Below are 27,449 nucleotides of genomic sequence, written 5' to 3'. Positions count from 1 at the left end.
CTCAATTCAGGTGTCTGCGGAATGATCGTGTATGTGATACTATTGTACGATAGGGAATACATGTCATGTACTGTTCAATCATAGTCCTCTTCGACCCAGTCATACTCCTCCATCTCGGCCTCGAGCATGCTATGCGACATGGCAGAGTTCGTGTCGGATATCGTGTTCAATGATGGTAAGTCGTCCTCGTCGTCAGGCTGGGCAGATGGCGACTGTGGCGTGGCGTGTGACTCGGGAGGCTGAAAGCCGAGCTCCGAAGGAACCAAGCCCAGACAGACCCACGCCCTGACGTACCTCCAAGCGCGCTCGCAATATGTGGCCATCTTGTTGCGGATCAACGCTTGGCGGTAGGCGTAGGCATGGGCACCTTCCACAGTCTCGGCTCTCTGATGGAACATGAGCGCTGTGTGCCCTTGCCACCACCGCGAGTGCCAGTCGAGGTATTCCTTGGTCCTCCGCATCTCCTCCTGTAGTATCTCTACCTCTTCAATCCATCGCTTGGCCCGAGCACGGGATTTGCACCACTCCACACGAAGACCTGCAAGGAATTGAGAAAGGACGCGACATGGATCAACTGCAGAACATCATACCTTCTTGAAGATTATCATTCGCCCCCTCGTTGACCAAGTTACCATCAGCGCTCGCACTACCGGCCTTCCAGATCCACGAGAGCTCCCGTCGCCCTTCGGAACCGCTACCGTCGCCTGCAGACACGTGTCGGATGTCGCTGTCTAGGAGCGGCTGCAGAGAACCTCTCCAGTTGACCTTAGCCAGGGCGCCGGAGAGTGTGGTCAGGGCGCTGTAGGCTGCACGGTAGCACGATGCATCCATCTTGATTTTGTTCTCGATACTGTTGATGATGCTGCGCGATCGGAGTGTCTCGCGCTGTCCCCGGAGGTGTTGATCCTTGTAGCGATAGACATACGCGCGAACTTCGAGGTGTCCGCGTAGGTCAGTGAGGGCATCGAGAGCCTGTGCCTCCCGCAAGCGCCATTCATGGTCGAGGAGGATGTGGGGGACCGTGACTTCAATGCATGCGGATGAGGGGAGGAAGAGTGATGCCTTCTGGGGAAGTGGAGAGTCCTGTGGATCAGAACTGGATTGTTGTGAGACAAGAGTAACGACGGAGGGCATGAACAGGTTCTGGATCTTGCGCCATCCATCAATCCGGCGTTGCAGTGCATTCTGGCGCTCGAGGATCTTCGCTCGTTGGAGATCTGTGGGATTAGCTCCAAGCGCAGTGTGGTCAGCAAGAAGCTTCCGCCTAATAGAGTCTCGTATCAATGCATGTCGTTCTAACGTGAATTGGTAGTACTTACTGCTGATCCTCGATCTCCATGCCGACGATGATGATGGTACTTGCGGAGTAATAGTCGTGTACCGCAGTCGCTCTACCCTCACGGATGTCTGCAGCGTCGTGCTCGGCGAGCTCAACCCGAAGCGCTGCCTGAGTAAGATCTACAATGCAAGGTCAGTAGAAATTGATGACAAACGTGATTGGACCCTCATGAGTGCGTTGGAATTCATATGGGTTGGGCGCAGTCGCAGGAGAGTGATCCCAAGATTCCACCATGTCCTTCCATTTCCCAATGCTGATGGGTGGGAGCGACGCGGTGAAATCTTCATAGGCTTGGACGTGCTTCGCGCGCTCAACAACCGCCACCTTGATGCGGGTCAACAGAGTGGATGCTGTAAGAGGAGATGAGTCCGAAACAGAAAGGGATCCATAAGGCACAGACTGAAGACTTACGGAGTCTGGTCACTTTGACCCAGTTCTGATCACCAAAGACGTCATCGAGGAAGTCGTTGCGCGATCCAGGGCCCATCTCTTTGGTTGCCGGGGCGTAGCCATTCGCCATTGACCAGCGTCGCTCCGTGCCTTCCCCGTTCAGGCGGCCTGAGTACGGAAGAAGGTAGGGCGAGAACACGGAGCGGCAGCGTTCTCGATGTGCGTTGAGATGAAACATGGGTATACACCACGTCATCTTTCGATCTGCGAGAGTTCTGTAGCCATACCGGGCCCAGCGCGTAGGCACCTTAACGCTGTAGCTGCATGCAACGTCGTAGGAGATTGCACACATGTTCGTAGTGTTGTGTGTGAGACTCGAATTTAATAGATAGTCCACGTTGACTTGCCTGGAAATAATCTCGTCAGGTGCAGCCACAACAACAGGCACAGAGTGCGCACCGTTCACCCTTCTGCAAGTCGCCTACCGAACAAGGACACTTCATGTCGTGGCGGCTACAGTCGACCGTGGCTACGCCTGTAGCTGCCAAACCGGCCGCACCTTTGATGTTTGTGAGCTTGACGGCATCATGCGTGTTGCAGTCAGCAGAGAGTTCACCTTGCAGATCACCAGAATCGAATTTGTCGAGATGCACTTGGTATGCGCCCCTCTCGACGAAGTATGCGCAGCCGCAGTTGAGGGAGGGATCGAGGTCCCACGAGGACACCCTCTTCCGCTTGAGGCGGAAGTTGCCATCTATGGCCAAGTATTGTTCGTAAAGCCATTTCCTATGTCGGAGGCTCATCGCTCAATTACCATATGGCACAATTAGCTATGGTGTGCTTACCTCTGCTCTGGCGCAGTCTTCCAATCGCTTGGGAGATTCTTCCCGGGGTGGGGACAAGCTGGACACTCGACGACACAGCTTCCCTCCGGTACAGCGGTAGCGCCACTAGGAACGTTGCCACGGCCCGCCCTTTTGAGCATCTTGAGATAGCGCCACTGTCTCATCATCAGAAGGAACGAGACGTAGCGATCCTATAAGATGGCGCTCAGGGGTGACCGTTCTTTACAAGTGGGAGCAACGAACCTTGGGTGGTTGGGTTCCAGTGTTGTCAGAGCGCCGTGCGAGGGTGGAGTAGAACTCGAATGCCGATATCTTCGATTGGCCTGACATGAGGTGGAACATCTCGAGAAGGCGGAACGTGGCTGCTGTCCTGGGGTCGACGGAGGTGGCGGGGAACCAGCGGAAGCGCAGTAGCTGGGTCGTAGAGGGTGCGGCTCGCTCGCAACCACAAAAGTCTAATCCAACTTCGTGTATGCCGTGCAAGTCAAGAACCACGAACGCATCCCCGAACGCCTTGATAGGATTGTAGCAGGCATCTCCGGGGCGATGTCCAAGCTGGACACGCAAACCGAGGGCCTTGAGCGTGATCCACTCAAAATGGGTGCCCGTCCACTCCTAACAACCAGGTAAGTCCATGACTCGAATATACACCAGATGACACACCTTGAGACGATGCAGGGGAAGCTGGACATGCCGCTCGGTGATGCAGCTCCGACAGTACAGAGCGGGGTCATCGCAATCCTGGCAGCGATACCCGGGCGTCTCGTGCGGGAAGAGTCTGGCGGAACAATGGGGACATACATTGGTATTGAAGTCTCCGCGACCCTCCAGACGCATGAGCTCGTCCAGATAGCACTGGGTGTCCTCTTTTTGCCATGTGAGTAGAGGACGATCCTGGAGGAGAATAAGTAATGCACTGCCTTCGGGAAAGATGAACGTACACCAGCTGTGCGCTTTCGTGAGCTTGGCTCCAGACCGAGAGTGCCTATCCGATGGTACAGGTAGTTCAAGTCGATATCTTGCTGGTCTTGCGAAAGGTTGAGGTCAGATTCGTCTGCAGGTAGAGTAACATCATTGACGGGTACGGGGGATAGACGAGCGCGTTTCTGTGGCGATCTGGGCAGGGTGATGTAGGAAGTATGTTGAGAGAGCTTGTCATCGTCGAAGCTGAGATCGACATGCCGGTGTATCTCTGTGGGCTGTGTTCCACCTGCGCGGCGGTTATCGTCAGTATCGTCATCAGAATCGTCGAACTGGACATTGTGGTGAGTGACGTGAGTGAATCGGCGTTTAACCATCGTGCAGAGGAGGGCAGGGAGAGAACTGAGGACACGTTTGAGCTTGCTACGCTGACGGGTCATCTTGTCGGAGGGGGGTAGAGATTCTCGGTTACCTTATAAACTGTTCGAAAATTTGCTTGGCACATGCACTACATGGGTGAGCAGGCACGACAGTAAAATATATTGATATACAATGGAGATACTTCGGAGACGATCTGAAGACGACGTCTGCAAGGAACGACTTGGGGCTCAGGAACTATCCTCAAAGCGACATCGCCCTCCGGTTGCTGAAAGAACAGCGCGTGGGTCACAGGGTTCAAAGGGATGAGATGGGTGACATACCAGAACCTACGAACATTGTCCAAGGGCTTCAATGACTACGGAGCCAGTACCCGGCAAGACCTGTGAGCAGTGTCGGCCCTGGTGGTGCAATGTGTATGCAGGTGATGAGCGTACCGAGTGCGTTAATGACTACCGAACCGGACCCTCTTCGGCGGGCCTCTTTCCCTTCTCAAACCGTCCCCTGAGGAGCTGCACCTAAGACGGGCTCACGTCGGGTGCACTACAGAGCGCGATAGTATGGCACCGATCCTCTTGGACCATATGTGATATGTGGTGACGTGTTGTGCTGCTCGCATTGGTCGTCCGAGAAGACTCCAACCAGCAGGTGTATGGAAGGGAAGGAGAGCTTGGCTTGGTGTAGGAGCAGGAGATGCCGTGAATAGCGCGAATTTGGCTGCAAGCGTTCCTCGCGACAAGGGATGTGATCGTCTTGCAAGTGATCGAGCGCGTGGGTGGGTGAGTGAAGAGATAGGATGAATTGAGGTTGCAGAAGGAAGTGAATTGGCAAGGGAGTGAGGTGAACCGACGTTTGGAGACGTGTAGGTGCACAAGTTGCGTCTGCAGCAGAAGCCGTGCCCGGAGCAACAAGGCAGGATGGTGAGCGCTGCTGGCAAACGTGCCTCCGGGTCTGCAAGCGCGTCTAGTTTGGGAAGACGCCGGTGTTGGGCAGCCAATCACATCACGAATAATGGTGTGCCCCGAGATCCCAACATACTGTATGGCGCATTATAGTCTTTGCAGTCGCTGTACCGCGCTGTATGAAGCAGAATATGAATGAGTATTGGTTAACGATGCTCTGGAACGAGTTCTGAGGGAAAATGTGCATGAATACCGTGATAGCACCTGGCTGGCCGCTAACCTGCAGAGAATACCACTGTGAAATGAAGAATTCACATGCCCAGCCTGCATAAGTTGAGCACATCGAAGATACATTGGTCATGCGTTCTCTACACATTATCCAGTGGTAGTTCGTACTCGAGAGGCTCGGTACAGCTGCAGTATAAAATATGAGCAGGAAGGGTTTGTTGGCGATATGCAGCTTTGTAGACGTCAACTCCCTGCCGCCTGACCTCCAGTTCCTCTGCTAATCCCACTATCCGCTTGGCACCCCACGCCAAGTAGATCTCCCGAAAACTGGCCTCCAACTCCGACCCACTCGCCTGGCCCTGGAGGGTGTTCCATGCGTGAATTCTTGCTCGAAGCTCCAGGATGGTGGCGACGACAACGTCTCCGTCATCTGAGGTTAACCATACTCGATATCGGGTAAGGCTGTCCTCCATGAACTGATCGAACTGCAAACTGTTGAGCTTGAGACCAATGTCATTGCTGGTCTCGTCGAGCGAGGTGAGTGTGGCAGCATCTGGGCCAGCGAAGGTGTATGGGGCCTGACGGAGGCCGAGATCATGACCCTCATCGTCGAAGTACCATAAGACTAGGACATGTTCGGAGGCGCGTGCCAATGCGGCGGGAGGGATTGGCGGGGTGGTAGATGTAGCGGACAGGGGAGACGGCTTGCGTCTGTTTCGAGCTCGAGTTGCTTTGCCGCTGGCAGCGTGTCAGCACTCAATGAGATGGGCATGATGTCACCACGACTGCAACCACTTCTTACCGATCTGATTTAGCATATTTGGCATGCTGTGCTCACTTCGCAGCCACCCGTTCTGCATGCGTGGCGTACTTGGCCTTACGGCCCATGTGTTCAAGACGTGTGGGGGAGGAAACTGACGTGAGCCCACATGGACCCCCGCCCCGATCTATTTATGCGGCAGCAACAAAGGCAGACATGACAGATGACAACAGAACAGTACACCCGAACGTTCGACAAGGCTCAAGAAAGCGGTCACAAGTCCTAGACACTCGGTCCCATTTTGGGACGACGACTACTCCTTCTACTGCGTCGGCTGGTTGTTGACACCACCAAGGAGGGCGCAGTTGTAGAATGCTGCACAAGCGGCAGCATATCCATGGGCACGGAACCAGTTCTGGCCTCCGAACCCAGACGTGGATGCATTAACCGCGCCCCTGAAATACTGGGTGAGCGAAGCTGATTTAGATAGGAAATTGTCGACTTACTGGTGCCGGAAGACGCCAACAGTGCGTCCACGCGTCACCACATACCAGCGGCCGGTGTAGAGGGGGTCATCCTCGTCGTAATGAGCAACGATGTTGTATAGAGCCAGATGAGCATCAGCTTGCTCCCTGGTAGGCCGGGCAATAGGTTGCACAACGAAGCCATGTGCGACGGGCTGCACAACGGGCTGAGCAACGGGCTGAGCGACAGGCTGAGCGACGGGCTGAGCGACGGGCTGGGCGACGGGCTGAGCGATGGGCTGGGCAACGGGCTGAGCGACAGGCTGAGCGACGGGCTGAGCTACAGCCACATTGTCCGGAGTGTTCATAATTGAACGATTGTCCTCGAGGAAGGACGAGCTCGGAGACATGCCCACCCACATCGACGAGGAATGGTCAGAGGCGGTGGAGAGGGGACGGTCACGGGCATGGGTGCCGACAGGCTCGAGGGGCTCATGGAAGGAGCTGATCGAACTCTCCGTACCGGAGACCTCGGCCTCGAGGTTGGCCAAAGCAGCAGCACAATGGTGACAGATGTGGTCTGTGAGAGGAATCGTCAGTGTACATAGTATCAATGTATCCTAATGAAGCCATACCTCCGACAGCGGCGCGGTAACACTCCCAGCAGACGATGCGCGCAATCCGAGTAAGCGGCGGGATGCCACCTTCGGGCACGGCTAAGCGGACATCAACGATGGTGAAATGCTGGGCAATGGATGGTACATACGTGGCGGGTTGGGGTCGTGCATAGAGCTTGAAGACGCGGCAGCAGTCGCTGCCGCGCCCTCAGAGCGCCTGCCGTGTGGGACGTGCATATGAGAAGAGGAGGGACGCTGGTAGGTGGGCAAAGGCTGAGAGAGGTTGGGGAGGTCTTCAAAGTGTCGTGTGGTCTTTATAGCTTCATTGGCAGCTGTTGAGTGGTAGACCAAGTAAGAAAGGGATATAGCGATCTGGGGGAGAGCGATAAGGAGAACTTACCCTTAGCGTTTGCTTTTGCGGATCGCGAACATGCATGTCTTCATGCGGAGGCAGAATTGCGCCCCGAGGCTCGTTGGAGACCTCCTGAAGAACGCGCCTGCCTCGGCCGCCCTCCCCGTTCGTCCTCCCGCCCCGCTCCCTCCCCAACCAGACCTGTCTCGACAGCTTCAGTGTACTAGCTATGTCTGACGTTCCCGAGGATGTACGCACCGCCATGGACAAGGCCCTCTCGGAGGACGAGGCATGCGATCCGTCTGAGAAGAACTGGACTTGCCGTTCCTGGGCGACTCGGGAGCAGTGGGGTTGGCTCATGCGAACACGACCTGCTTACCTGGCAGCTAGGAAGACACGTCACCCGGGGAAGTACCTCGAAACTATGTACAGCGAGTTCCTAGAAGAGTGGTCAGAGTGTCAGAGGCTCTACGGGCACCGAGACGAGTCACGTCTAAGTCCCGAAGAGCTGGAGGTCCTGGCTGAAGCGGTCAAGAAGAAGAAGAAGGTGAGTAATAGAACAGTCGCCTCACCTGTCCCGCATGTACCGTGGCTGGCGGCTGACGGACATGTCTATCTCGTCAGCAATTGCGGTTGTGGCACAAGAACCGAGACCGCACTCGGCCCAGCACCCGACCGCTGTCTTCGTTGCTGGCTGCCATTGGCGTCACTAAGAAGGCGAGTAGGCTTCCTCAACCGCACGAACAATTCTCGAAGGAGTTCTACCAGACGGATGTCCGGCCGCTGGTACGTGCTAGGACGAAGGAGCTGGAGGCAGAGCTGGGTCGCAAGCTGGTGGCCGGTGAGAGACTGAATAATGTGAGGGTATGCACAAAGGAGGTGTATGAGGCGAGCTCGAGGGAGGTGAGGGAGGACATCGCGGAGAGGCTGAGAAAGGCCAAGGCAGACGCCGAGGCCGGGCGGACCGGCCGCGTAGTCGGGATTGCGGACCCGGATGACCGCACTCCCCAGCAGTACCAAGAGTGAGTCTAACCATCTTGTTAACTCACTCTCTATTCATGAGCCCATCATCCACAGCGCCATCGAACTTGGTCCGCAGATTGTGGAGCAAGTCTTCAAGCCATACGCTACTGCAAGCGGCTGGACCTTCACCGTCATGGGGGCGGGCCCGGTCCCCATGGAGAATGGCAAAATTGGATCCATATCGTGAGTAAGCTTCGTCATACGACCCGCCACATACTCACGCGTGCTTCTCCAGAGCACACTTTGGGCACCGTGAGGGCAGCATCAATTTCGCGCAGGCACTAGGGACCTTCACGAGTTAGCAAAACCCGTGGGTACCCAAGGATAAATCCGTGGGAAAACCCATGGGTAAGTACATCCGCGGGTGTAGGTACCTGTTTCCCACGGGTTTTCAAGGATGCGGGTATGGCTAGGTAAACCCGTGGGTACCTGCACACCCTCATGTTGTAGGCACGAACCGTGGGATTCTAACGACATGTCACACGAATTTTTCCGATCAGAACTGAGTGTGCTAGAGGCGAAATAAACATGCCCAAATCCGGAAGTATAGGCTGTCTTTTGCGCTCAGTTGCCCGAGATGCCCGGTTAAGCGCCCAAATGAGCGCAAAAGACAGCCTATACTTCCGGATTTGGGCATGTTTATTTCGCCTCTAGCACACTCAGTTCTGATCGGAAAAATTCGTGTGACATGTCGTTAGAATCCCACGGTTCGTGCCTACAACATGAGGGTGTCACCCGGGTAATCTGCAGGCTGCATAAACCCACGGGTACCCAAATATCATACCCACAGGTATGGGTAATCCGTGGGAACATACCCGTAAGGATGCGGGTATAGCCTTTGGATTTTCAACACCCGTGGGTACGGATGACGGGTACATCTGCGGGTCACTCGTGAAGGTCCCTAGCAGGCACATGCCGACTTCGAGCAGCAATGCATCGTGCCCATGGGCCGGTTCGCCAAACAACAATTCCGTACGTCCATTTTACCAGTCATATCTTGTATAGCAACTCACTCTTCCTCACACAGCACGCACTGTTCAAGAGCGACGTAGCCTGCAGAGAGCTCATGAGGTCTCCGGGGCTCCAGCTCCCGAGTCTCGATCCAGCCCAGCAGCGCATGGTCTGTTACGTATCGACTCCCACTCTCCAGCGCCACTCTCCGACACGCCCATTGCCAGCACGTTGTTGAACGCGATTCTCGGTGAACCGGCACCTGCTGGAAGCTGCTCGAGCTCCCAAATCAGCGCTCATACTCCGCTTCCTTCTCTTCCTTCTCCTCCTTCTCCTCCCCCTCCTTCTCCTCCTCCTCCGCCTCCTCCTCCTCCTCCTCCTCCTCCTTCCCTTCCTTCTCCTCCTTCCCTTCCTTCTCCTCCTTCCCTTCCTTCTCCTCCTTCCCTTCCTTCTCCTCCGCCTCCTCCGCCTCCTTCCCTTCCTTCTCCTCTGCCTCCTCCGCCTCCTTCCCCTCCTTCCCCTCCTCCTCCTCCGCCTCCTTCTTCGCCTGCATGTGATGGTGAGCCTAACTGGTGCGCTTCTCCGGTCTGGACCAGCAAAGGTGTGAACACGCCAACCCACCCCTTGACGATCATGCAGTCGCAGCCCACTGTCGACCCACTGATGGCGGTCCTCACATCAGCAAGCGATGATCCGCTCGCTGTCGCCATCGGCGAGTTGGACACAGCGCAGATCAACATCATGGTCGCGGCGTTTGCTGCCGCCGATCCCCAGCACTTCCCCGAGTTCGATCCGCCTCTGCCCAACATCGGCGCCTCAACCTCCGACGATCATCCTACAATCACCCCGGAGACGTCAGTCCCTCTAGCACCTCACTCGCCCCCACCTTCTTCCGTAAGCACTGAGGCACCTCCCGATTCATCCACGCCAGGTCCAGACCCGAACGTTCCCTGGTCGACCATCGGGGCAGTCCAGGAGACTGACGAACGGACCCCTCCGGACGGGGAGGGCTCTGTCGAACACGGTGCTGCTGTTGGGTCTGACGTTGATACGGCTGGGACTGAGATGGAGAATGCAGACCCTCCAGTGTTAGACGAATCTCACAGCCTTGTCGCAGGCAGACCTAAGCGGACAACGCGTCCTCCACCCCAGAAGGACGCAGATTGGGCCGGGTCGACTGGCAAACGCGCTAACAAGCGGAAGAAGGCGGCACACGCATAGTTTCTACTATCATAGCACACTCTCTGTATATGTGTCACCCTTTGGACTTTCTCCGTACGCTTCTTGTTAGATAACACATCCATCATATACATTTCGAAATGCATGTTAATTACGCTAGTAATATAGGGCACAGTAAACAAGTAAGACTACACACACTGACATTGATGAGCATGACCCGGAGTGCCAGACTGAGGACGCGCAATAGCAAGACGAGACTGGGGCTCGTGATCCCGAGACGGAACCGTGAACATGGATCCAACGTCATGCAGGTTGGATCCACACTCACAGTGCATACGCCGGTGTTCCGGGACTGAACTGAGGACTCGTGATCCCGAGACGGAACTGTGAGCATGGAGCCAACCTGCACGACATTGGATCCACGCTCACAGTGCATACGCCGGTGTGGTACAACTACACTACGTCAGCTGAATACGAATGATTAGTGCAACCGAGGGCAGACACATACATCAAAGCTGGCCTCTGTTTCCGTTAACGAGGTGCAAGGGCAAGATCGTCTTGATGTCGCGCCAATAGAACAGCATTGTGAGGATGGATCCATCCTGCGCAACGTTGGATACATTTCCACAGTTCATATGCTGTGCCGAAACGGGCTGCCTTGAGGATGCGTGATCGCGAGATGCGTCTGTGAGCATGAATCCAGGCTGCGCAATGTTGGATCCAATTCTACAGTGCGCACGCGCCGGTGTTCCGGACCCTAAGGTCGCGTGATTGCAAGGCGCGACTGTGAGGATGGATCCAACCTGCGTGACATTGGATCCATCCTCACAGTGCGTGTGCCGGTGTGCCGAAATGAGCCTGGCCTGAGGCCGCGTGATCGCGAGGCATATTTAGAATCCATACGTCCTCCGGTGTATGGGAACTGACCGCAGGATGCGTGATCACCAGGCAACCCAACTGCGGGCCTCTTCTCCCTGAGGATTCCGAGGTAGTAAACGATCAGAGGACGCGTGATCGAGAGGCAAGACTATAAGGATGGATCCAAGGTTGCGCAGGTTGGATCCATCCTCACAGTGTGTCTCCCGGTGTACCGATACCGGCCTGAGGATGCGTGATCGCAAGACGCAACTGTGAAGATGGATCCAACGGTTGCGCGAGGTTGGATCCATAGTCACAGTGTACTGGAAAGGGGCCTGAGGGTGTGTGATCATGAGAAGAGACTGTGCAGATGGATTTAAGTCACGCGGCTTGGATCCATCCTCACAGTGTCGGTGTGCTAAAACGGGCCCAAGGACGCGTGATTGGAGGACAAGACTGTGAGGATGGATCCAAACGTCGGGGACGCTTGGATACATGCTCACAGTCTCGCTCTGCGGCCCCAAAGCGGATAGACCGCAGCAGTAGTATGCCCGACGCCGAAAAGTTCGAACGTGTTTGGAAGCACTTACCGAGCGTTTCCAGCAACCTGTCGGGGGCACGCCGAGCCCTGCGTGTCTTATGCACAGCAGTATGTGTATCCTGGTCGTCGAGGTGCTGTGTGGAAGAATTGAGAGGGGTGAGCATACTGAATACCGCGGTCGTGATGGAAAGGCTGCGAACGGCAGCAGATTCGAGCGGTTATTGAAGCCGAAAGGCTGCCGGGTCGGGCACACCCGAGAACGCAGGCCCACCAGCGGAGAATGAAAGCAATGAATATTTGGGATTATTCAGATCGGTCTGCGAGACGTGTGAGCGGAGTTACAAAGTTCTGCATATAGATGTCGGTCAGCTCGGGAACAGCGCGCAGAACATGGTCATGACATACCTAGCGGGATATTAGCGCCCCAGAGTGCAGCCGGAGCCAGGCGCTGCTTCCCGCAGGGTGCACTGTAATTACAGTGAGGGATGGAACCAGGCCCGTCTGTGATTACAGAGGTGGATGGACCCCTCTGCCAGTATGAGGTGGGAGTTCACGCAGAGTGGAGAGAGTGGAACAGAGTATGATAGCGCTCGTCTTTACATATACAAGTATGTCGGGAAACCTGCAATGTCAGAGTCAATATACTATAGCCTTAGTATATCTCTATAGGGCTGGTAGAGAGACGTCAGCGCATGATGAGGGTTGCCCGATATGCGTAGCCGTCTACCGAACTGCAGTCAAGGCGTGGCCGCCCACGGGCGGCTCTACCATGAAATCCCACTGATTAGCTTGCTCAACACAGGTATCGACCATCCTCTAGATATCGCTGGCGGCCAATCTGTCGCACAATACCGTATGGCCTGGGAGGCTCGATAGTAGCAGGTAGGCGTAGGTAGGCGTGTGCTGGGTACCGGGTGGCTACCGGGCGGTCACCGGGCGGTTTGGGGCGCTTGACTCGGGCCAGGCACACGGATGGCAGGCACAGTATGTTCTTATTATTATTTCCATGTCAGTACACTATACAGGAGGTAGCAAACGATCGCGAAGTCCATGGCATGAGAGCAAGAGCATGCGTGAGAGCGTGCGTGAGAACAAGAGCGAGAACAAGAGCCAGCAGCGAGAACCAGAGCCAGAACGTGCGTGAGAGGTAACCGAAGTGAGAGCATGAGAACGCGCGCGAGAACCAGAGCGAGAGGATGCGTGTGCGAGAACAAGACCGAGCGCAAGAGTGTCCGAGTCGAGATTGAGTGCACCTTAGGCGGTAGAGCGAGCAGTTGGCCTCAGGAATCGGCCTCAGGCTCTCCGGCGCCCTCAGGCTGGTCGCCGTCCTCTTGCTCCGGGGGTGCGTCCTCCTGGGTTGGGCTGGAAGCGGTGTGAGCGGAGGATGATGGGACCGTTGGACGCTTGCGGCGGCCGGAGCACTGGGTGTGCATGACGATCGAGAAGGCCGTTGCGCGTATCTCTGCTTTGAGTTCCTCGTCGTCCTCGATCGCGGCGCCGAACATTCTCCTGTATTCATGGTCAGCACAATGCCAACACGTAAGTAGGAGACGCACCTGTTCCAGTAAGCGAGGAGCTCGTCCACGAAGTCCGCGTTTGAGTGCCCAAAGTCGAAGAGGGTTGCAGCGAAGTTGTGACAGCTCCAGTGTTCGCCGTCCTTCGCCTTCCATTCTGATTGGGACGTCAGGCAGAAGCGGACCTATAGAAAGGCATGCAAGTCAGAATATCTCATGCGCAGAGTGAGCAAAACAACGTACGAGGACCGCGGTGTACACGATGCTACCGAAGGTGACCTCCTTCATACCATATTTTTTCGCGATGGGTGGCTGTCCTTTGCCGCTGCTTCCCATCTCCGCGCCTTCGGCAAACGTCTTGCTGATGAACAGAAGTCGGAACGCCTGTCGGTGATAATGAGCATGTGTGCATCAGAATGGGCGCGAACTCACAGCTTCCAGGATCCGGCTGCACAGGAGCCCGGACTTGATGATGCCGGGCTTGTGTTCGTCCAAATTGTAGAGCAGTACTGGCCAGTCGCCAGAATGAATGTGGATCTGGCCCGTCTTGGCACGACGACAGTATCTAAGAGGACATATTAGTATAGATCATGCAAGGTGATTCAGCGCATCATGACGCACGCTGCAGGGTCCTTTTCGAACTGGTCAAGGTGCAGGATGGGAACGAGGAACTTGGCTGTATCGAGGTTTTCCCATCCACAGTTAGGCTTGTAGTCGAGCACGTTGTCGATGTTGGGGATGCGTGCGAGCTTGATGATGTTCGGACGCAGCCGCGCGAGGTCATCGCTGCGGACTTTGATGGAGACCTTCTCGCACTGCAAGGGACAATACTACGTGTCAGCGATAAGGCGTGCACTCAGGGCGCGAGGACACTTACAAAATCGCCAGCCTGGGCCATGACGTCGGGATTGTCGGCAAGCCACTCGATGTCGAGCTCGAACCTGGGCAAGTGCTCAAGGAAGAGTGGGAAGTGGTCGTAGGCCTCGACGATTAGGGTATACTCATCGCAATCCCTGCATCAATCAGAAAGTTACTACATCAGTCACGACAAGTGTCCACTCACCAGGCAGGCTGGAGTTCGTCCGGAATGTCGTAGTTTGCAACGCCGCTGACGATGACGTTCGTGTAATTTGTGGACAACCCGCCGAGTCGCACAATAAACCAGATAGCTTGGTACAGCTTCTCGAATTTGAGTGCGATGCGAGAGTCCTCGCTGAGAGGCGCATATAGTCAGTCAGGTATATGCTTGCGGTAAGAATTGATAGATACGACGTACTTGGCAGTCGGATCCAGCGCGCGCATGGCTTTTGCGAAGGCAGGGCTGCGAGGCTTCACAGCGCGAGGGCTGGAGTTGCGAGCCCTCTTGGCAGGTTTCGTCGGGGCCGGAGAGCGCGACCGGCAATTGCGCTTTGCAGACTTCGCAGGCTTCGGATCTGCGTCTTCTTCCTCTTCTTCCGAAGAAGACTCGCTCTCCTCCTCAGGAGGAGGCGGGTTCTTCTTGGGCTTCGGCTTCGGCTGCGGGGGTGAGTGAGACTTCTCTTTGGTATTCGGCTTCGACGCCTTCTTGGCAGGCTGATAGAAGGTGGTCGTGCCTTTGGGCATGGTGGTTAGGGAGGAGGAGAGATGGGGAGGAGAAAGAGATGGAGGAAAGAGGATGTAGAAGATAGTCGGTGAAGTATGTCGCCTTATATACTGTACAGAAAATCATGAGCAAGAGCGTACTCGACTCGTCTCTAAACGGAATATATGCGGTCACATGACTGACGCGCTCCAAACGCGACGCGTCCGTGGCGTCATCGGGTGCAATATGACCGCATATGGTCTACGCGCCTGCCGCGCACATCAATCATGTCTCAAGTCTTGGCAACGCCAACAACAGCGACCACGACCACAACCACGACGACCACAACCACAACCACACTCCTCCCTCCCATGACTTACCATTGCAAGACACCAGGCTGCACGGCGACCGCTGCAAGTGCCGCCGCCCTTGGCAAGCACAAATGCAAGAACCGTGTGGCCGCGGTTGTTGCGCTCACTGAGGAGCGTCGGCTCGACGCTGCGCGTTATGCTCGCAAACGCGCCCGACTCAACGAGGATGGAGATTACACAGAGGCTGGTCCGGTGAGTCCAACAAATTTTTCTGATTCACTCATGTATTCATTGACAATATTCAGGCCGACGACAGTAGTCGTGACAACGCGCGGCGTGCTCAACGCCGCACTCCTCCCCGTGCCTCAACTCCTCTCTTTTTACCAAGCCCTCCCCGTCCGCCCTCTCTTCCCGCCATGTCAACGCGTTCAGGGTGTAGCATCCGCTTTCCAGCCCGGTTTGAAGATCACGTCCCGTCAGGGACGTCCACGCTCCTCTCGCAATGGGGCGCGCTTCCGGACGCTATGCGCACACCCACCCCATCTCCACAACCCTCGCCTTCCTCCTCCCAACAAGAAGATGGCGAGGATGACTGGCTCACGCGTGAGGACGCGTTTGGCCTTTTCCGGCGGTTCACCTGCCTTCCTCAACACGATCCCGAGGCAGGCTTCACCCTCGAGGCCATTGCGGACGCCCCAAACCACGAGAAGCCGCCAGAGAAGGACCAGCCACGATACGAGAGTATCGCGTGGCTCCGAGCACGTACACCTGCAAGACGCGACAGCGAAGGTGCGCCCAAGCTTGGCCCGTTCGGAGACAACGTCATCCAGTTTCGGCTGGTCGACTGGTTCTTCGGACGCGGCAGCAGCGTGCTCTCAAACCAGCGCTTTGACGACCTCCTCGCACTCATCCAGTCCAAGGGCTTCACGCCTTCCGATCTTGAGGGCTTCAGCGCAAAGAAGGCCGACCGCTTGCTGGAGCAGTGGCTCAACACCCGCGATCTCTTTGTACCACAACATGGGTGGTACGAGAGCTCCGTCTCAATGCCCGTCCCCAAAACAAAGATGTCATTTGCATCTGAGGAAGCGGCTCCGCAAATCACGATCCATGGCGTAGTGCACCGCCGCCTCCTCGACTTAATCATCGGCATCGTCTCGGACCCAGCCTCGCGGTTTGTGAACGACTACCACTGGATCCCAAACCGCATGTATTGGAACCCTCCACGCTGCCAGCGCAGTCGCGTTGACACTCCCTCCTCTCCCTGTCCTTCGTCTATTCACACACCAACCCCGGCGCCCTCCCAGTCACCTCGCTATGGCTCTCCGGAGCAGTCAAAATCTTCGCAGGAGTCCCGCGAGTCCCGCGAGACGCAGAGCTCGCCGTCGCGCTCAGCGTCCCCACCGCCCTCGCCCCCACCGCCGCTCCGGGTGCTCACCGACTGCTACAACTCTGATGCAATGCTCGACGAAGATGAGAAAATTCGCAAGATGCCGCGCATCGCTGGGGATGCCCCCGAGGTCGAGTACGCCGTCCTACCACTGCTCCTGTGGTCGGACGAGACGTGCTTGTCGAACTTCGGTATGGCAAAGCTCTGGCCCATTTATATGTACTTTGGGAACATTTCCAAGTACGTGCGCGGCTGTCCAACCGAGTTCGCCGCGCACCACGTTGCATATATACCCAGTGTATGTTCTCTCTCTATTCGCAACTACTACTGATGTCTTTTTTTGCTTAGCTTCCCGACGACATCAAGGACGCGTACGAGAAGACATACGGCTCCATGCCGACGGCGGAGACACTCAAATTTTGCAAACACGAGCTCTTCTGCCGCATCTGGTTGATGCTTCTCGACAAGGACTTCATGGCCGCGTACCGGGACGGCATCTTGCTCGTGTGCGGAGACGGCATCACTCGCCGTCTCTTTCCTCGCTTCTTCACATACTCTGCGGACTACCCCGAGAAGTGAGTGTGCCAAATTGTGGCTTCGTCCTCGCTGCTAACTGAACACATCAGGATCTTAATTGCCGCGCTCAAACCGCTGGCATTATGCATGTGTCCGCGATGCCTCACGCGCATGGACGACATTGCTGATGCAGGTAGTCCTGAGGATGACCTGCGGCGCGCTGCAAAGCGACAGGATGACGCCGCCAACCAGATATTGATCAAGAAGGCCCGCCGATGTCTATTCAAGGGCTTCTCGCCCGCCGGCAAGTGCATCAAAGACTTACTACATGACAAGTCACTCAATCCCATCCAGGTACGTTACTCACCATGTCTGATGTGGTGTACTCATGTTCTGCAGAGCGCATTTTCGATCCGGTTCGCGCAGTACGGCTTCAACGTCTACGACATGCTCGTGCCTGACTTGATGCACGAGTTTGAACTCGGCGTCTGGAAAGGCACGTTTAACCACCTCGTACGGCTTATCCACGCGCAAGGCGATGCCGTTATCAAGGAATTCGATCGACGGTATGTATGTTCATCATCGGTTTGGTCTACACTCACCTAATGTGATGCATTCAGCATGCGAGCGATGCCAACCTGGGGTCGCGACAAGATACGACGGTTCTGGCATGACGCGTCCACGCGCAAGAAGCTCGCTGCACGCGATTATGAAGCATACCTCATTGTAAGTCAGCATCATACCTTTCGTTTCAAGTTCATGGTGCTTACCTTCCAATCTCTGCAGGTCATCATGCCCGTTATTGATGGTCTGCTCCTGCTCGACGACAATCAAACTATTCAAGACATGCTGTTCGAACTCGCTAATTGGCATGCGCTTGCAAAGTTGCGCATGCATCATGACGTCACTCTGGAGAACATGGAGCATGCCACGAAGCATATGTATGAAGCTATCAAGACATTCGCATCGACTACATGCCAGCAACACGAGGCGATGGAGCTTCCGTCCGAGATGGAGGTGCGAACACGACGCGCGAAGAGGAAGAATCCCGACGACCCGAGCGACACTGGTAGGCGTATGGTAGAGTATAATGTTATTAACACGTTTAAGTTTCACAGTCTTGGCGACCACACCGAGTACATCCGACGATCAGGCCCGACTGACAACACAACTACGCAGATTGTGAGTCCGTCTGCTAATGCTGCTAACCTGAAATACTGACACATATTGATGGCAGGGCGAACAGGAGCACAAGCATGTCAAGCACGAGCATGCCCGGACGAACAAGGTCAATTTTGAGATGCAAATCGCCGAGAACGTGCGGAACACCGATGCGCTTGCCAGCCTACGACCATACGACGAGTTCGTTGCTCCATCTCTGCAAAAGGAGCTCGACAAACGGGAGGCAATCGCACGTGCTGAAGCTCACGAACGATCCGGTACATCACCCCTCGCTCGCGCCGCAACCGGGGAACGCGTTGTCCCCATGTCGCCCTCCGACCACTATCGCATCTCCCGGTCACAGCGCAACCCGATGCCTTTGCGTGAATGGACAGCGCAAAATGAAAGCGATCCTGCCGTCAAGGTATGTTCGTGAATGAGAATTGCACGTCATTGGCCGCCATTACCTCCCTTTGTTCGTCGAGCGCGGACGCTGCTATTCTCTCTGGTCCTGTCATCCACGAACGTGTTTGGAAGAACGTCTACGAGGGCATCGAGGGCAATGACTCATTGTATTCACTGTTTGCATTACAGGGCTTCATCCCCCACCTCTATGAACATCTCGCTGCGCGACTCATCGGTGGCGACATGTTCACGGAGCCCGATGAGTTCACCCCAGAGCAGCTCGACGGCGTGCAGATCCTCGACGACAAGATGTACCCCCACAACCTGTTACGTCTCAACTATACAACATACGATCTACGCCGCGAGCAAGACTGCATCAGCCCGCACAAACAAGCCGACATCATGGTGCTCGCTCCGGAGTGGGACAACACTCCGTTCTGGTTCGCTCGCGTTGTCGGCATCTTTCACGTCAACACTCGATACGTCGGCCCTGGTTCCACTCACGCTACGAAAAAATGGCAGCGCATCGATTTCCTCTGGGTATGCTGGTTCACGCGCGACACTACACACGCGTCTGGCTTCGTCGACAGCCTCGCGTCCAGTTCGTTGATGCACATGAACCCGACAATGTCCCCTTCAGCTTCGTCGACCCGGACGACATCATTCGCGCCGCATACCTCCTCCCATGCCCTCGAGAAGGGCTCACTCACGAGCTCCTCGGACCATCAAAGCTTGCGCGCAAGCTGCCGATCGCCGACGAGGTCCTTGAGGAGCAAGACTACGCATTTTTCGAGGTGTCCATGTACGTGTGATCTCATTTCTCTAGCAGTGTTTCCTAACATATTTACACATTATTCCTGCCGCGTCTTTAGGTTCGCAGACCGTGACATCTTCATGCAGCACCATGGCGGCGGTATCGGACACAAGGGGATCGGTGTCGACGTAGACACCTCTCGCCAGCACCGTTTCCGTGTGCGGAAGGCGCATGGCGCTCTCCTCGACATCGACACGGTGTCCGGGCGATCTGGGTCTCATGGCGATGCGGCTCACAGTCCTCAAGGCGATGGTGAGAACGACCTGGACTCGGACTTGAGGCGCGCTGAGATGGATGAGCCACACCTTGAACACGGAACAGGGCCAGACGAGGATGTCGAGGAGGATGTCGAGATGGAAATTGCGCAGGATGTCGAGGGGGTGGATGAGGACATGGACGATGGCCCATACGGACAGTACGACCTGGACTTGGGGCATGGACACGAGCTTAGCGAGGATGACAAGGACGCGCAGGAGTTGGATGAGGGGGAGGGTGAACCCGAGGTCGCACAGCGGCTGCGCTTCGCGGAGGCGAACGGTGGGGATTCGGACTCGGACTACGAGGACTATATAGACGAGATGTATGCTGCGCATGGCTTTGCCGCATTGTGAATACACTGCGGCTGAATACGCTGCGGCTGTCCCTTCACCGTCATTCCGAGTGTGCACAGCAAAAACACACAAGCACCTCTTAGCTTTCTTACCTCAGGTCTCTCTGACTTGGACTGTAATTGCTCGCATGTCTCGATTTTATTTTGCAGGGCAATATCGAACAACCCGTGCCCCTCTACAGAGGTCTACAGACACTAAGCGCCCTCGACAAACCTTTGCCGCTCACCACAGTCTCGGGTATCGCCGACCCACTGCTACCGTGCGCGACAGTCCTGCATCTTGCACTATCATCAACTACCTCTACTTGCACGTTTTCCCGACGTAAGACATCAAGCAGACAACTAATAGTAATACCAAAGTCCGATGATTGTGATGATCAACTGAGTGTGAATCGAGTAGAAAAGTACTGTAAGCTGAGAATGAAACATAAATATAACAATTGTAAGTAAACGAAACAATCGCTAACTAAGAGTGGCCGTCACAGGGAAATGGTCCATCTACATATAATATAGGCTGGTGTAGAAACCATGCTCTAATCTTTGGGCTTGCAATGCTCTCGTCAAATCCAAGCCTAAGGTAAGGACCCAGAGTGATAGATAACAGGGTGTTAGATGATAAGATTAGATGCGCTACCTACGGTGACGATGAACCTCCCCCCCCCCCGTTCTCTTGGGAGTCTCCTTGGACACATGCTGCCAGAATACATGAACCCAAGGTTTCTATAAGTCGACCCATCTCGCAGTGTATGATGTGTAAAATAACTTCTGTGTACACCAGTTGAGGTTATATTTGCGAATATTTACACACTTTGATGGCCGTGATGGCCGAGTCGATCTAGATACGCAAAACCCCCTCCCCGAGCGAGGACGAGGGAACCCACAGAGGTTCTTACCATCTCAGTTGTCTCTACTACTCATGTCTAACGTACGTGTAAGGCGATGAGCCCGTGGGATAAACGGAGCGAGCGGGAGAGAGGCGCAAAGACAAACCCCAGCCTATATTATATATAGATACTTCTAGCGTACACTGATGGTGAAACGGTATCATGCTTGCCTTCCACCAAAAAAACAGGATGTTTCTCTCAGCAAGCGGCGTGGGTTCGACTCCCGCTCAGTGTATTTCTCTCTACCATACACAAGGGAACTTTTTCGCTCAAGGACACGAGGAATCATATTTTACGGCAAGTCACAAGGTATTGACTGCTACATACGTTTGTCCGATATAACATCCGTTACAGTCCTAAAGTTCACACAAGAAAAGTCTCTACCATATGCTGCACGCTTAGCTGTGCTGGAGCCTGGTCACCGTTGCGTTAGCATTGGACGTTCCGACAAGAAAAGCGACAGCCACTTACTGCACATACCACCGCTGGTCAGTGGCGACGCACAATCCTCCGTTCGAGCTGCTCGCAGGGGAGCAGTCCGACGCAAGCCAGGTCACGAGCTTCGACTGTGTTCGCGGAATGCATCAGCCTTGAAAATATCTCACTCCGACGAGGGCGGGGAACGTGCACTCACCCATTCGGTACGGCAGTACGTGAGCGTGTTGAAGTCCTGGTTCAGGAAGTAGGTCAGGCAGGTGGCATACTGCATCGTGACCTTGTTCGTCGAGGACTGCGGAGGAGCGTCAAGGGTGTTAGTTCGGCATTGGGGAGGGGAGGGGAGGGTGCGACGGTGCACGTACGCCAGTAGGAGACACGGCGAAGAGCGCGCCGGTGTTCTGGCTCTCGTACAGGAGGGCGTCGGCGATGACGGTGCAGTCGCCGGAGGTAGGGGCGCCGGACGTTGCCGACCAGCAGAAGGTGTTGCCTGCATATTGAAAGAGTACATGGGGTCAGCGCGAGCTAATAACTGAAAACGGAAAGGGAGTTGGACGCACAGGGAGCGCCGCAGACGTTGGTGCTCTGTCGCTTCGTGAGCGTCGTCACGAGGTTGCCGTGGGCGTCGACTAGCTGCTCGTCGTCGCAGTGCGAGACTTCGACCTTGACGTTCTTGTCCTTCCCGATGTAGGTCGTGGACACGACCTCCTCGTGGGCGCACTCAGGTTTTTGGGAGACAGGGAGCGAGGCGGCGGAGACAGTGCCGAGGAGGGTGGCCGCGACAGCGAGCAGGGAGAAGAAACGCATGGTGTGCAGAATTCGAGGGTAAAGAGGTTGATGAGAGTACTTATATAAGCCTTGGGAGCAGACTGGCACTTCTACCGAGCAGCAGCGCACTTCCTTTTATATGTGTCGTATGGTTGTGGGGCGGAGAACGTCGGCGCGGTCATGTGGACCGAAAGAGGTTACACCGGCAGGCCTCGAGGTGGAGTCCAGCATGCTGCGTACAATCTAGTCGTTGTGCGATGCGGATCTGTTTGCGCGGTTGGTCGGTCTTGTGCCCTCAGAACCAGATAATTGTTGGCTGGAACGTCTAATCGTGGAAGATGGATGTTTCTCTCCGAGATGGTGCGGACGGGCAGAGATGGCCAGACGAACCCAGTAGGTTGAGATATTCCTGTCAGAGTCCAGGTGCTCCTCGACCGCGTTGCGCTTGCATCGGAGCGGAGGGATATAGTCGGCCTTGATGTCGATGATGATTGGTTAGGGTTGACTGTTGACGTTGGGGGTCCGGAGGGAATGGGAGGATCAAGGTGGTCAAGCGGGTGCGTACTGGATGATAGTGACATTGTGTAGTCGTCGACTAATTGAACACTACATAGCGTATTGCGGGAACAGCGCATCTTGGTGCTACGACAGAGACGAGGATACTGCATATAAATGTCCGACACGGTCATTAGCGGTAAGTAGCATCTAGGCCGATGGAGTCCGCTCGCGGAGGGGATGACGCACCCAGTGATTCATGGGGAGTTACGTTTAGGTTGTGAGTACTGCACTAGGCCGCCCTGAACGGTGAGTTTTCTCCGCTACACGAGGACACGAGCGACAGGCATTCAGCCATGCCGAGCGGTGTTGTCCGTAGGGATGACCCCGTTCAAAGACGACGACGTGCCGGAGGAGTTCTCGGGCCTAAGGGAAAACGTACCGTAGGCTGCGTCTGTTTAGTGGAATGTATACCATTCGCACAAGCCAACGGATCCTGGCAAGCTTCGATGTGAACGCAGGAGGTATAGAACGTATCTTCAAGCTTTCTGTCATGCTCGACCAGTCGAACTTTAGTAACTGGACAGATCCTCTAACAGCTGGACACCGGAAGTTCATGCCAAAATGTTAATCTTCAGTAGTCATATCGCAGTTCGTTAAGGACAGAGCAACGAGGACTCAGGAAGGTGAACTGGTGGTGGATGTGGTCTAGGTCAGAGACCGACTCAACAAGCGCCCCATCGTCAGCACTTTCTCCTCGACCACGATGACGCCTTTCATGCGATTCCTAGACTCATACCATGAATCTCTGCTGGAGTTTGTGAACCATGACTCGATTAGAAACCGGATGGCTGGTGAGTATGGGGATTTCGACGTCGCGGAATCGAGGTACGGGCGGGACGCTTCGACAGTACCCATGTTCGTCTCGGGCCCTCAGGCCTCAGCTTCCAAAGCGACGCAAGCAGTCGGCGGATTCGTACATCAGGATGCATGGAATGCATCTCTACTTTAGCCAAGGGAGAAGTCGAGCCCTCTGCGTCTACAGGGCGGCGACACCCCTTGAGTAACTCCTTTGCTCGGCTCGCGCGAGCCATACCCTTCCTGAGTTCCTCCCTAGGCCTTCCTCCGCCGAACATCGCATTAAGAGGTAAGCCTCGCACTGCGGCCTGCATTCTCAACTGACCGGCACGTGGTCTTCTTCAGAATTTTCAGAATTTGATGAGGGTGCGTCGTGATGAGACTGTCTTCAATATCATGCCGACCTTCGAAACGTCAGGGCGATGAAGCTACACTTATGCTCCCGGCTCCGAGCTCGTCGCAAATGCCTTGTGGCAAACGTTCAACTTTGCAAGCATATGGCTTGTCGCTTTACGCCTTCAGCTTCAGCGCGCGCAGGCAGTGTCTACGATCAATGTGCGACCGGAGGCTCCCCCGATGCCGTGTCGTCCTGTTGCTCCCCGACCAATCCAATCAATTCCGACGTCGGTGATCTGCCCCCGTCTCACAGCCCGCGCGCGCGATCCGCCTCTCGTCCCCCGACTTTGCAGTGAAGCGTTACCGGCAATGACGTCTAGCAGTGAAAAACTCTATGCTGCATCACGCGCGACGCCATCGGATGATTGAGGCCTGAGACCTTGGTTGCCAGCCTACTTAACTACTGGTGACGAGGGAGACATCAGTGCGTTTCTTCCTCCTCTCTTCTTCCCCTCTTCCCCTCTTTCTCCTCTCGCGGCATTTGCGAGTCATTTAACAGCCTTTATGTTTCTCCGACCCTCGTTCACGGCTCTCGCAAGCCTCGTATTATTCACCACCAGCGCATCCGCTGGCCCAAACTTGCACAAGCGCGCGACGGAGGTCACGACCGACGCCTCTGGGGTAGAGGGGCAGACTTATGACTACATCGTTGTGGGAGGAGGCTTGACGGGGATTACGGTCGCGGCGCGCCTTGCGGAGAACTCGTCACTCAAGGTTTTGGTCGTGGAGGCGGGTGGAGATGACAGGACGAACGAAGAGGTCTACAGCATCTACGCTTACAGCCAAGCGTTCGGCACTTCCTTGGACTGGGCGTGGCCCACCGACAAAGGCAAGGTGGTGCGCGGGTGAGTTGCACTGTTCGTTTGCGGGAAATTGCGGGTTGCCCATGCTATGTTGCAGTGGGAAGACCCTCGGCGGGAGCAGCTCTATCAATGGAGGCCACTGGACGCGCGGTCTGAACGCACAATACGACGCGTGGTCCAGTCTGTTGGAGGACTCCGAGGCGTCCGTAGGATGGAACTGGGGACGGCATGTTCTCGTACATGAAGAAGGTGCGCTCCTTCACAAACTCGGGCTGCTCAAGCCCTCATCCGGACGTATGCAGGCAGAGACGTTCTCGGCTCCGAACGCTCAGCAGATGGCCAAAGGGGCGCAATCGATTGCGTCGTACCACGGCACCACCGGACCCGTGCAAGTGACATACCCGGACGAGATGTACGGAGGCCCGCAGATGCCGGCGTTCGTCAACACGATCGTGAACCTCACGGGCATCGCGCACTACAAGGACCTGAACGGCGGCACGCCGAACTGCGTCTCTATCACTCCCCTCGTGCGTCAGCTTCCGTCCAACTTCCCTGCATGCACAATTCTCATAAACTCTTCACTCTTTGCAGTCGCTGGACTGGCATGACGATGATCATCGGTCGTCTTCCATCCAGGCGTACTACACCCCGGTCGAAGGCAGACGTCACGGACTGACGCTCCTTACCCAGCATCAGGTACGCCGCGTTCCGTTCCACTTCGGACTCACTGCCTTGTGTGGCGCCTCGAAGTCCCGGACCGGTCTAACGTCGTCGCCCAGGTCACGAAGGTGCTCTTCCAGTCCGGCTCCACTGCTCCGCACGTAGCCTCTGGGGTCGAGTTCGCGAAGGCCGACGGGTCCGGGGCGCGCATGCAGGCGTTTGCGCGGAAGGAAGTCATCCTTGCCGCTGGTGCTATCCAGGTGCGTGCTTCTGAACCCGCTCTCCGTGTCATCTATCAGGGAAGCTCGCTCACGCGCGTAATGCTCTGCAGACACCCGCCCTGCTGCAGCTCTCGGGCATCGGCGACTCGGCGGTCCTTGGACCCCTCGGGATTGCCACGCTCGTCGACCTGAAGACGGTCGGGAAGAACTTCCAGGAGCAGACGATGAACTCGCTGGGCGCAGACGGAAATGGCTTTGATAAGGGCGGACATGGCCCGACGGACGCGATCGCGTACCCGAATATCCACCAGCTGTTCGGTAACAAGGCGGCCGCATCGATCCAGAAGATCCAGTCGTCGCTCGCGCAGTGGGCACAGTCACAGAGCAACAACGCGATCTCAGCGGAGGCTCTCCAGACGATCTTCGAGCTTCAGGCCGGGCTCATCATTAACAACAATGGTTAGTTGCGTTTTTTGAACTGTATGCCAACGGATTTGGACTGCCTGCTGACCTCCTGCGTATAGCACCCGTTGCGGAGTTGTTCTTTGACAGCGGCTACCCTGAGTGTGTGCTATCCCTCTTGACCCCCTGTGGACATGCATTGAAACTTTCCCAGTGACCTCGGTATCGACATGTGGCAGCTTCTCCCCTTCAGTCGCGGAAATGTCACCATCAAGGTCGGTCTCTCATGTCACGCACATACGCTCAGGGTCAAGCTTGACTGATCGGCGGTACTACAGTCGTCTGATCCCTTCACGAAGCCCGCTGTCAACGTGAACTACTTCAGCGTGGGCTGGGACCTCGACGTCCAGATCGCCGGGGCTCGCCTTTCACGGAAGATCCTGGCCAGCCCTCCCATCAGGTACGCATACATACGTTCCTTACAACCCTGTATCCGAAATGCATATGCATCACTACTCCGCCTGTCGCGTCCGTTCACCCCCTGCGATGTGCATCCCCCGCCTGCCGTGTCTCGACTCTCGCGTACCTTGCTGACCTTCCTATCCCACAGCAACCTCCGCTCCTCTAAGGGCGAGACCATCCCCGGGCACACGACCGTGCCAGACAACGGCGACGGCGGCTCGGACGCAGACTGGAAGAAGTGGATCGTGCAGTCCGGCACGTCCGCGGGCTTCTCGGCGGTCTCGCACCCCATTGGCACCGCGGCGATGATGAAGCGCAGCCTCGGCGGGGTCGTCGACGCGCAGCTCAAGGTGTACGACACTGCGAACGTGCGCGTCGTCGATGCGTCGGTTATGCCCTTGCAGGTCAGTGCGCATCTGTCGAGCACACTGTATGGCGTTGCGGAGAAGGCGGCGGACTTGATCAAGGCGGCACAGTGATTGTTGACTTGACCTTCCTTCCTGCCGTCCGTGGACGATGAGATGTTTTGAGGAGATGAAAGGGTTCAATCTTGATAGGTATCCGAGCTTACTCATGTTCGTTCCTCGTTCTTGCTTATACCTGCTGTATGGACGACATGGTCCTTGCTTTGCGGCCTTTGTCGTTCTGCCACTCGTTTACGGACTAACTGATACATATGTAGTAGTGTACGAACAGAGCTAATCAATAGTCTATTCACTAGTGCGCTGTCAGTGGTTGGCTTCCGGGATCTCCACGGAACGTCTCGACCTAGCAGAAATTCCATGCCAAGTCTAACACATCATCATCAGCGTGGCGGTCGGTATGTGCCTGGGCTGATAAAGCAATATTCCGCTGCCAGCGGCGGGGGCGGGCGTCGGGAGCGCGAGCGGCGATTCGCGAAGTGCGCGCGTTGCCATTCCAGTGCGGGCGGACACTTGTACCGACAGCCACTAATCCAGAACGTAGTCTAAATATTGAACGGGTATTAAGGGCAAGTAGAAGGACGAATAGAACATAGACACCAGACAAGACCCCGCC

The 27,449-nt window shown here is 55.8% G+C and overlaps 11 protein-coding genes and 1 non-coding gene across 12 annotated transcripts; 6 read left to right on the top strand and 6 right to left on the bottom strand.

Moving 5' to 3' along the window:
• Positions 1 to 74: 74 nt before the first annotated feature.
• On the bottom strand, positions 75 to 3,468 carry L226DRAFT_469306 (uncharacterized protein; the record flags this gene model as incomplete). The annotated part of the gene is made up of 9 exons (XM_067676206.1): positions 75 to 538; positions 591 to 1,264; positions 1,320 to 1,458; positions 1,504 to 1,689; positions 1,751 to 2,136; positions 2,189 to 2,527; positions 2,575 to 2,765; positions 2,818 to 3,189; positions 3,238 to 3,468. Coding segments are annotated over 9 exons (2,982 nt in total), but the record flags the coding sequence as incomplete, so codon positions are not given.
• A 1,675-nt stretch (positions 3,469 to 5,143) lies between these two features.
• On the bottom strand, positions 5,144 to 7,081 carry L226DRAFT_525576 (uncharacterized protein; the record flags this gene model as incomplete). The annotated part of the gene is made up of 7 exons (XM_067678978.1): positions 5,144 to 5,741; positions 5,842 to 5,879; positions 5,923 to 5,950; positions 6,090 to 6,218; positions 6,270 to 6,807; positions 6,863 to 6,943; positions 6,994 to 7,081. 7 exons carry the CDS (start codon positions 7,079 to 7,081, stop codon positions 5,144 to 5,146), a joined length of 1,500 nt encoding a protein of 499 aa, XP_067531628.1.
• Positions 7,082 to 7,425: 344 nt separating this feature from the next.
• On the top strand, positions 7,426 to 8,521 carry L226DRAFT_574281 (uncharacterized protein; the record flags this gene model as incomplete). Its single annotated transcript, XM_067685010.1, has 4 exons — positions 7,426 to 7,743; positions 7,821 to 8,218; positions 8,274 to 8,402; positions 8,455 to 8,521. 4 exons carry the CDS (start codon positions 7,426 to 7,428, stop codon positions 8,519 to 8,521), a joined length of 912 nt encoding a protein of 303 aa, XP_067531627.1.
• Positions 8,522 to 9,459: 938 nt separating this feature from the next.
• On the bottom strand, positions 9,460 to 9,805 carry L226DRAFT_574280 (uncharacterized protein; the record flags this gene model as incomplete). Its single annotated transcript, XM_067685009.1, has 2 exons — positions 9,460 to 9,717; positions 9,788 to 9,805. The coding sequence occupies 2 exons, from the start codon at positions 9,803 to 9,805 to the stop codon at positions 9,460 to 9,462; spliced, it is 276 nt and encodes a 91-aa protein (XP_067531626.1).
• A 28-nt stretch (positions 9,806 to 9,833) lies between these two features.
• Positions 9,834 to 10,391, top strand: L226DRAFT_574279 (uncharacterized protein; the record flags this gene model as incomplete). Its single annotated transcript, XM_067685008.1, has 1 exon — positions 9,834 to 10,391. The coding sequence occupies one exon, from the start codon at positions 9,834 to 9,836 to the stop codon at positions 10,389 to 10,391; it is 558 nt and encodes a 185-aa protein (XP_067531625.1).
• Positions 10,392 to 13,028: 2,637 nt separating this feature from the next.
• On the bottom strand, positions 13,029 to 14,864 carry L226DRAFT_574278 (uncharacterized protein; the record flags this gene model as incomplete). Its single annotated transcript, XM_067685007.1, has 8 exons — positions 13,029 to 13,257; positions 13,305 to 13,447; positions 13,506 to 13,646; positions 13,695 to 13,827; positions 13,884 to 14,077; positions 14,140 to 14,275; positions 14,326 to 14,475; positions 14,539 to 14,864. The coding sequence occupies 8 exons, from the start codon at positions 14,862 to 14,864 to the stop codon at positions 13,029 to 13,031; spliced, it is 1,452 nt and encodes a 483-aa protein (XP_067531624.1).
• A 794-nt stretch (positions 14,865 to 15,658) lies between these two features.
• On the top strand, positions 15,659 to 17,643 carry L226DRAFT_469154 (uncharacterized protein; the record flags this gene model as incomplete). Its single annotated transcript, XM_067676192.1, has 6 exons — positions 15,659 to 16,003; positions 16,094 to 16,437; positions 16,510 to 16,819; positions 16,870 to 17,096; positions 17,148 to 17,391; positions 17,437 to 17,643. The coding sequence occupies 6 exons, from the start codon at positions 15,659 to 15,661 to the stop codon at positions 17,641 to 17,643; spliced, it is 1,677 nt and encodes a 558-aa protein (XP_067531623.1).
• Positions 17,644 to 17,658: 15 nt separating this feature from the next.
• Positions 17,659 to 18,258, top strand: L226DRAFT_469266 (uncharacterized protein; the record flags this gene model as incomplete). The annotated part of the gene is made up of 2 exons (XM_067676201.1): positions 17,659 to 17,763; positions 17,824 to 18,258. 2 exons carry the CDS (start codon positions 17,659 to 17,661, stop codon positions 18,256 to 18,258), a joined length of 540 nt encoding a protein of 179 aa, XP_067531622.1.
• Positions 18,259 to 21,051: 2,793 nt separating this feature from the next.
• L226DRAFT_t230 lies at positions 21,052 to 21,146 on the top strand. Its single transcript has one exon. It is a non-coding gene; the product is annotated as a tRNA-Gly (tRNA).
• On the bottom strand, positions 21,114 to 22,168 carry L226DRAFT_214337 (uncharacterized protein). Its single transcript, XM_067672940.1, has 5 exons — positions 21,907 to 22,168; positions 21,712 to 21,836; positions 21,546 to 21,641; positions 21,383 to 21,477; positions 21,114 to 21,325 (listed from the first exon to the last, which is right to left on the bottom strand). The coding sequence occupies exons 1-5, from the start codon at positions 22,151 to 22,153 to the stop codon at positions 21,310 to 21,312; spliced, it is 579 nt and encodes a 192-aa protein (XP_067531621.1). The 5' UTR covers positions 22,154 to 22,168; the 3' UTR covers positions 21,114 to 21,309.
• L226DRAFT_214336 (uncharacterized protein) lies at positions 22,169 to 22,952 on the bottom strand. The gene is made up of 3 exons (XM_067672939.1): positions 22,859 to 22,952; positions 22,505 to 22,776; positions 22,169 to 22,439 (listed from the first exon to the last, which is right to left on the bottom strand). Exons 1-3 carry the CDS (start codon positions 22,868 to 22,870, stop codon positions 22,358 to 22,360), a joined length of 366 nt encoding a protein of 121 aa, XP_067531620.1. The 5' UTR covers positions 22,871 to 22,952; the 3' UTR covers positions 22,169 to 22,357.
• Positions 22,953 to 24,367: 1,415 nt separating this feature from the next.
• On the top strand, positions 24,368 to 26,890 carry L226DRAFT_574275 (alcohol oxidase; the record flags this gene model as incomplete). The annotated part of the gene is made up of 9 exons (XM_067685006.1): positions 24,368 to 24,708; positions 24,764 to 25,193; positions 25,258 to 25,362; positions 25,446 to 25,586; positions 25,658 to 26,006; positions 26,072 to 26,111; positions 26,164 to 26,224; positions 26,288 to 26,409; positions 26,560 to 26,890. The coding sequence occupies 9 exons, from the start codon at positions 24,368 to 24,370 to the stop codon at positions 26,888 to 26,890; spliced, it is 1,920 nt and encodes a 639-aa protein (XP_067531619.1).
• Positions 26,891 to 27,449: the final 559 nt, after the last annotated feature.

The sequence above is a fragment of the Lentinus tigrinus genome (genome assembly GCF_003813185.1).
Source record: "Lentinus tigrinus ALCF2SS1-7 unplaced genomic scaffold L226scaffold_32, whole genome shotgun sequence".
Lineage (NCBI taxonomy): Eukaryota > Fungi > Basidiomycota > Agaricomycetes > Polyporales > Polyporaceae > Lentinus > Lentinus tigrinus.
Note: the sequence above shows the minus strand (reverse complement) of the source record. Positions and strands in the feature narration are given on the sequence as shown.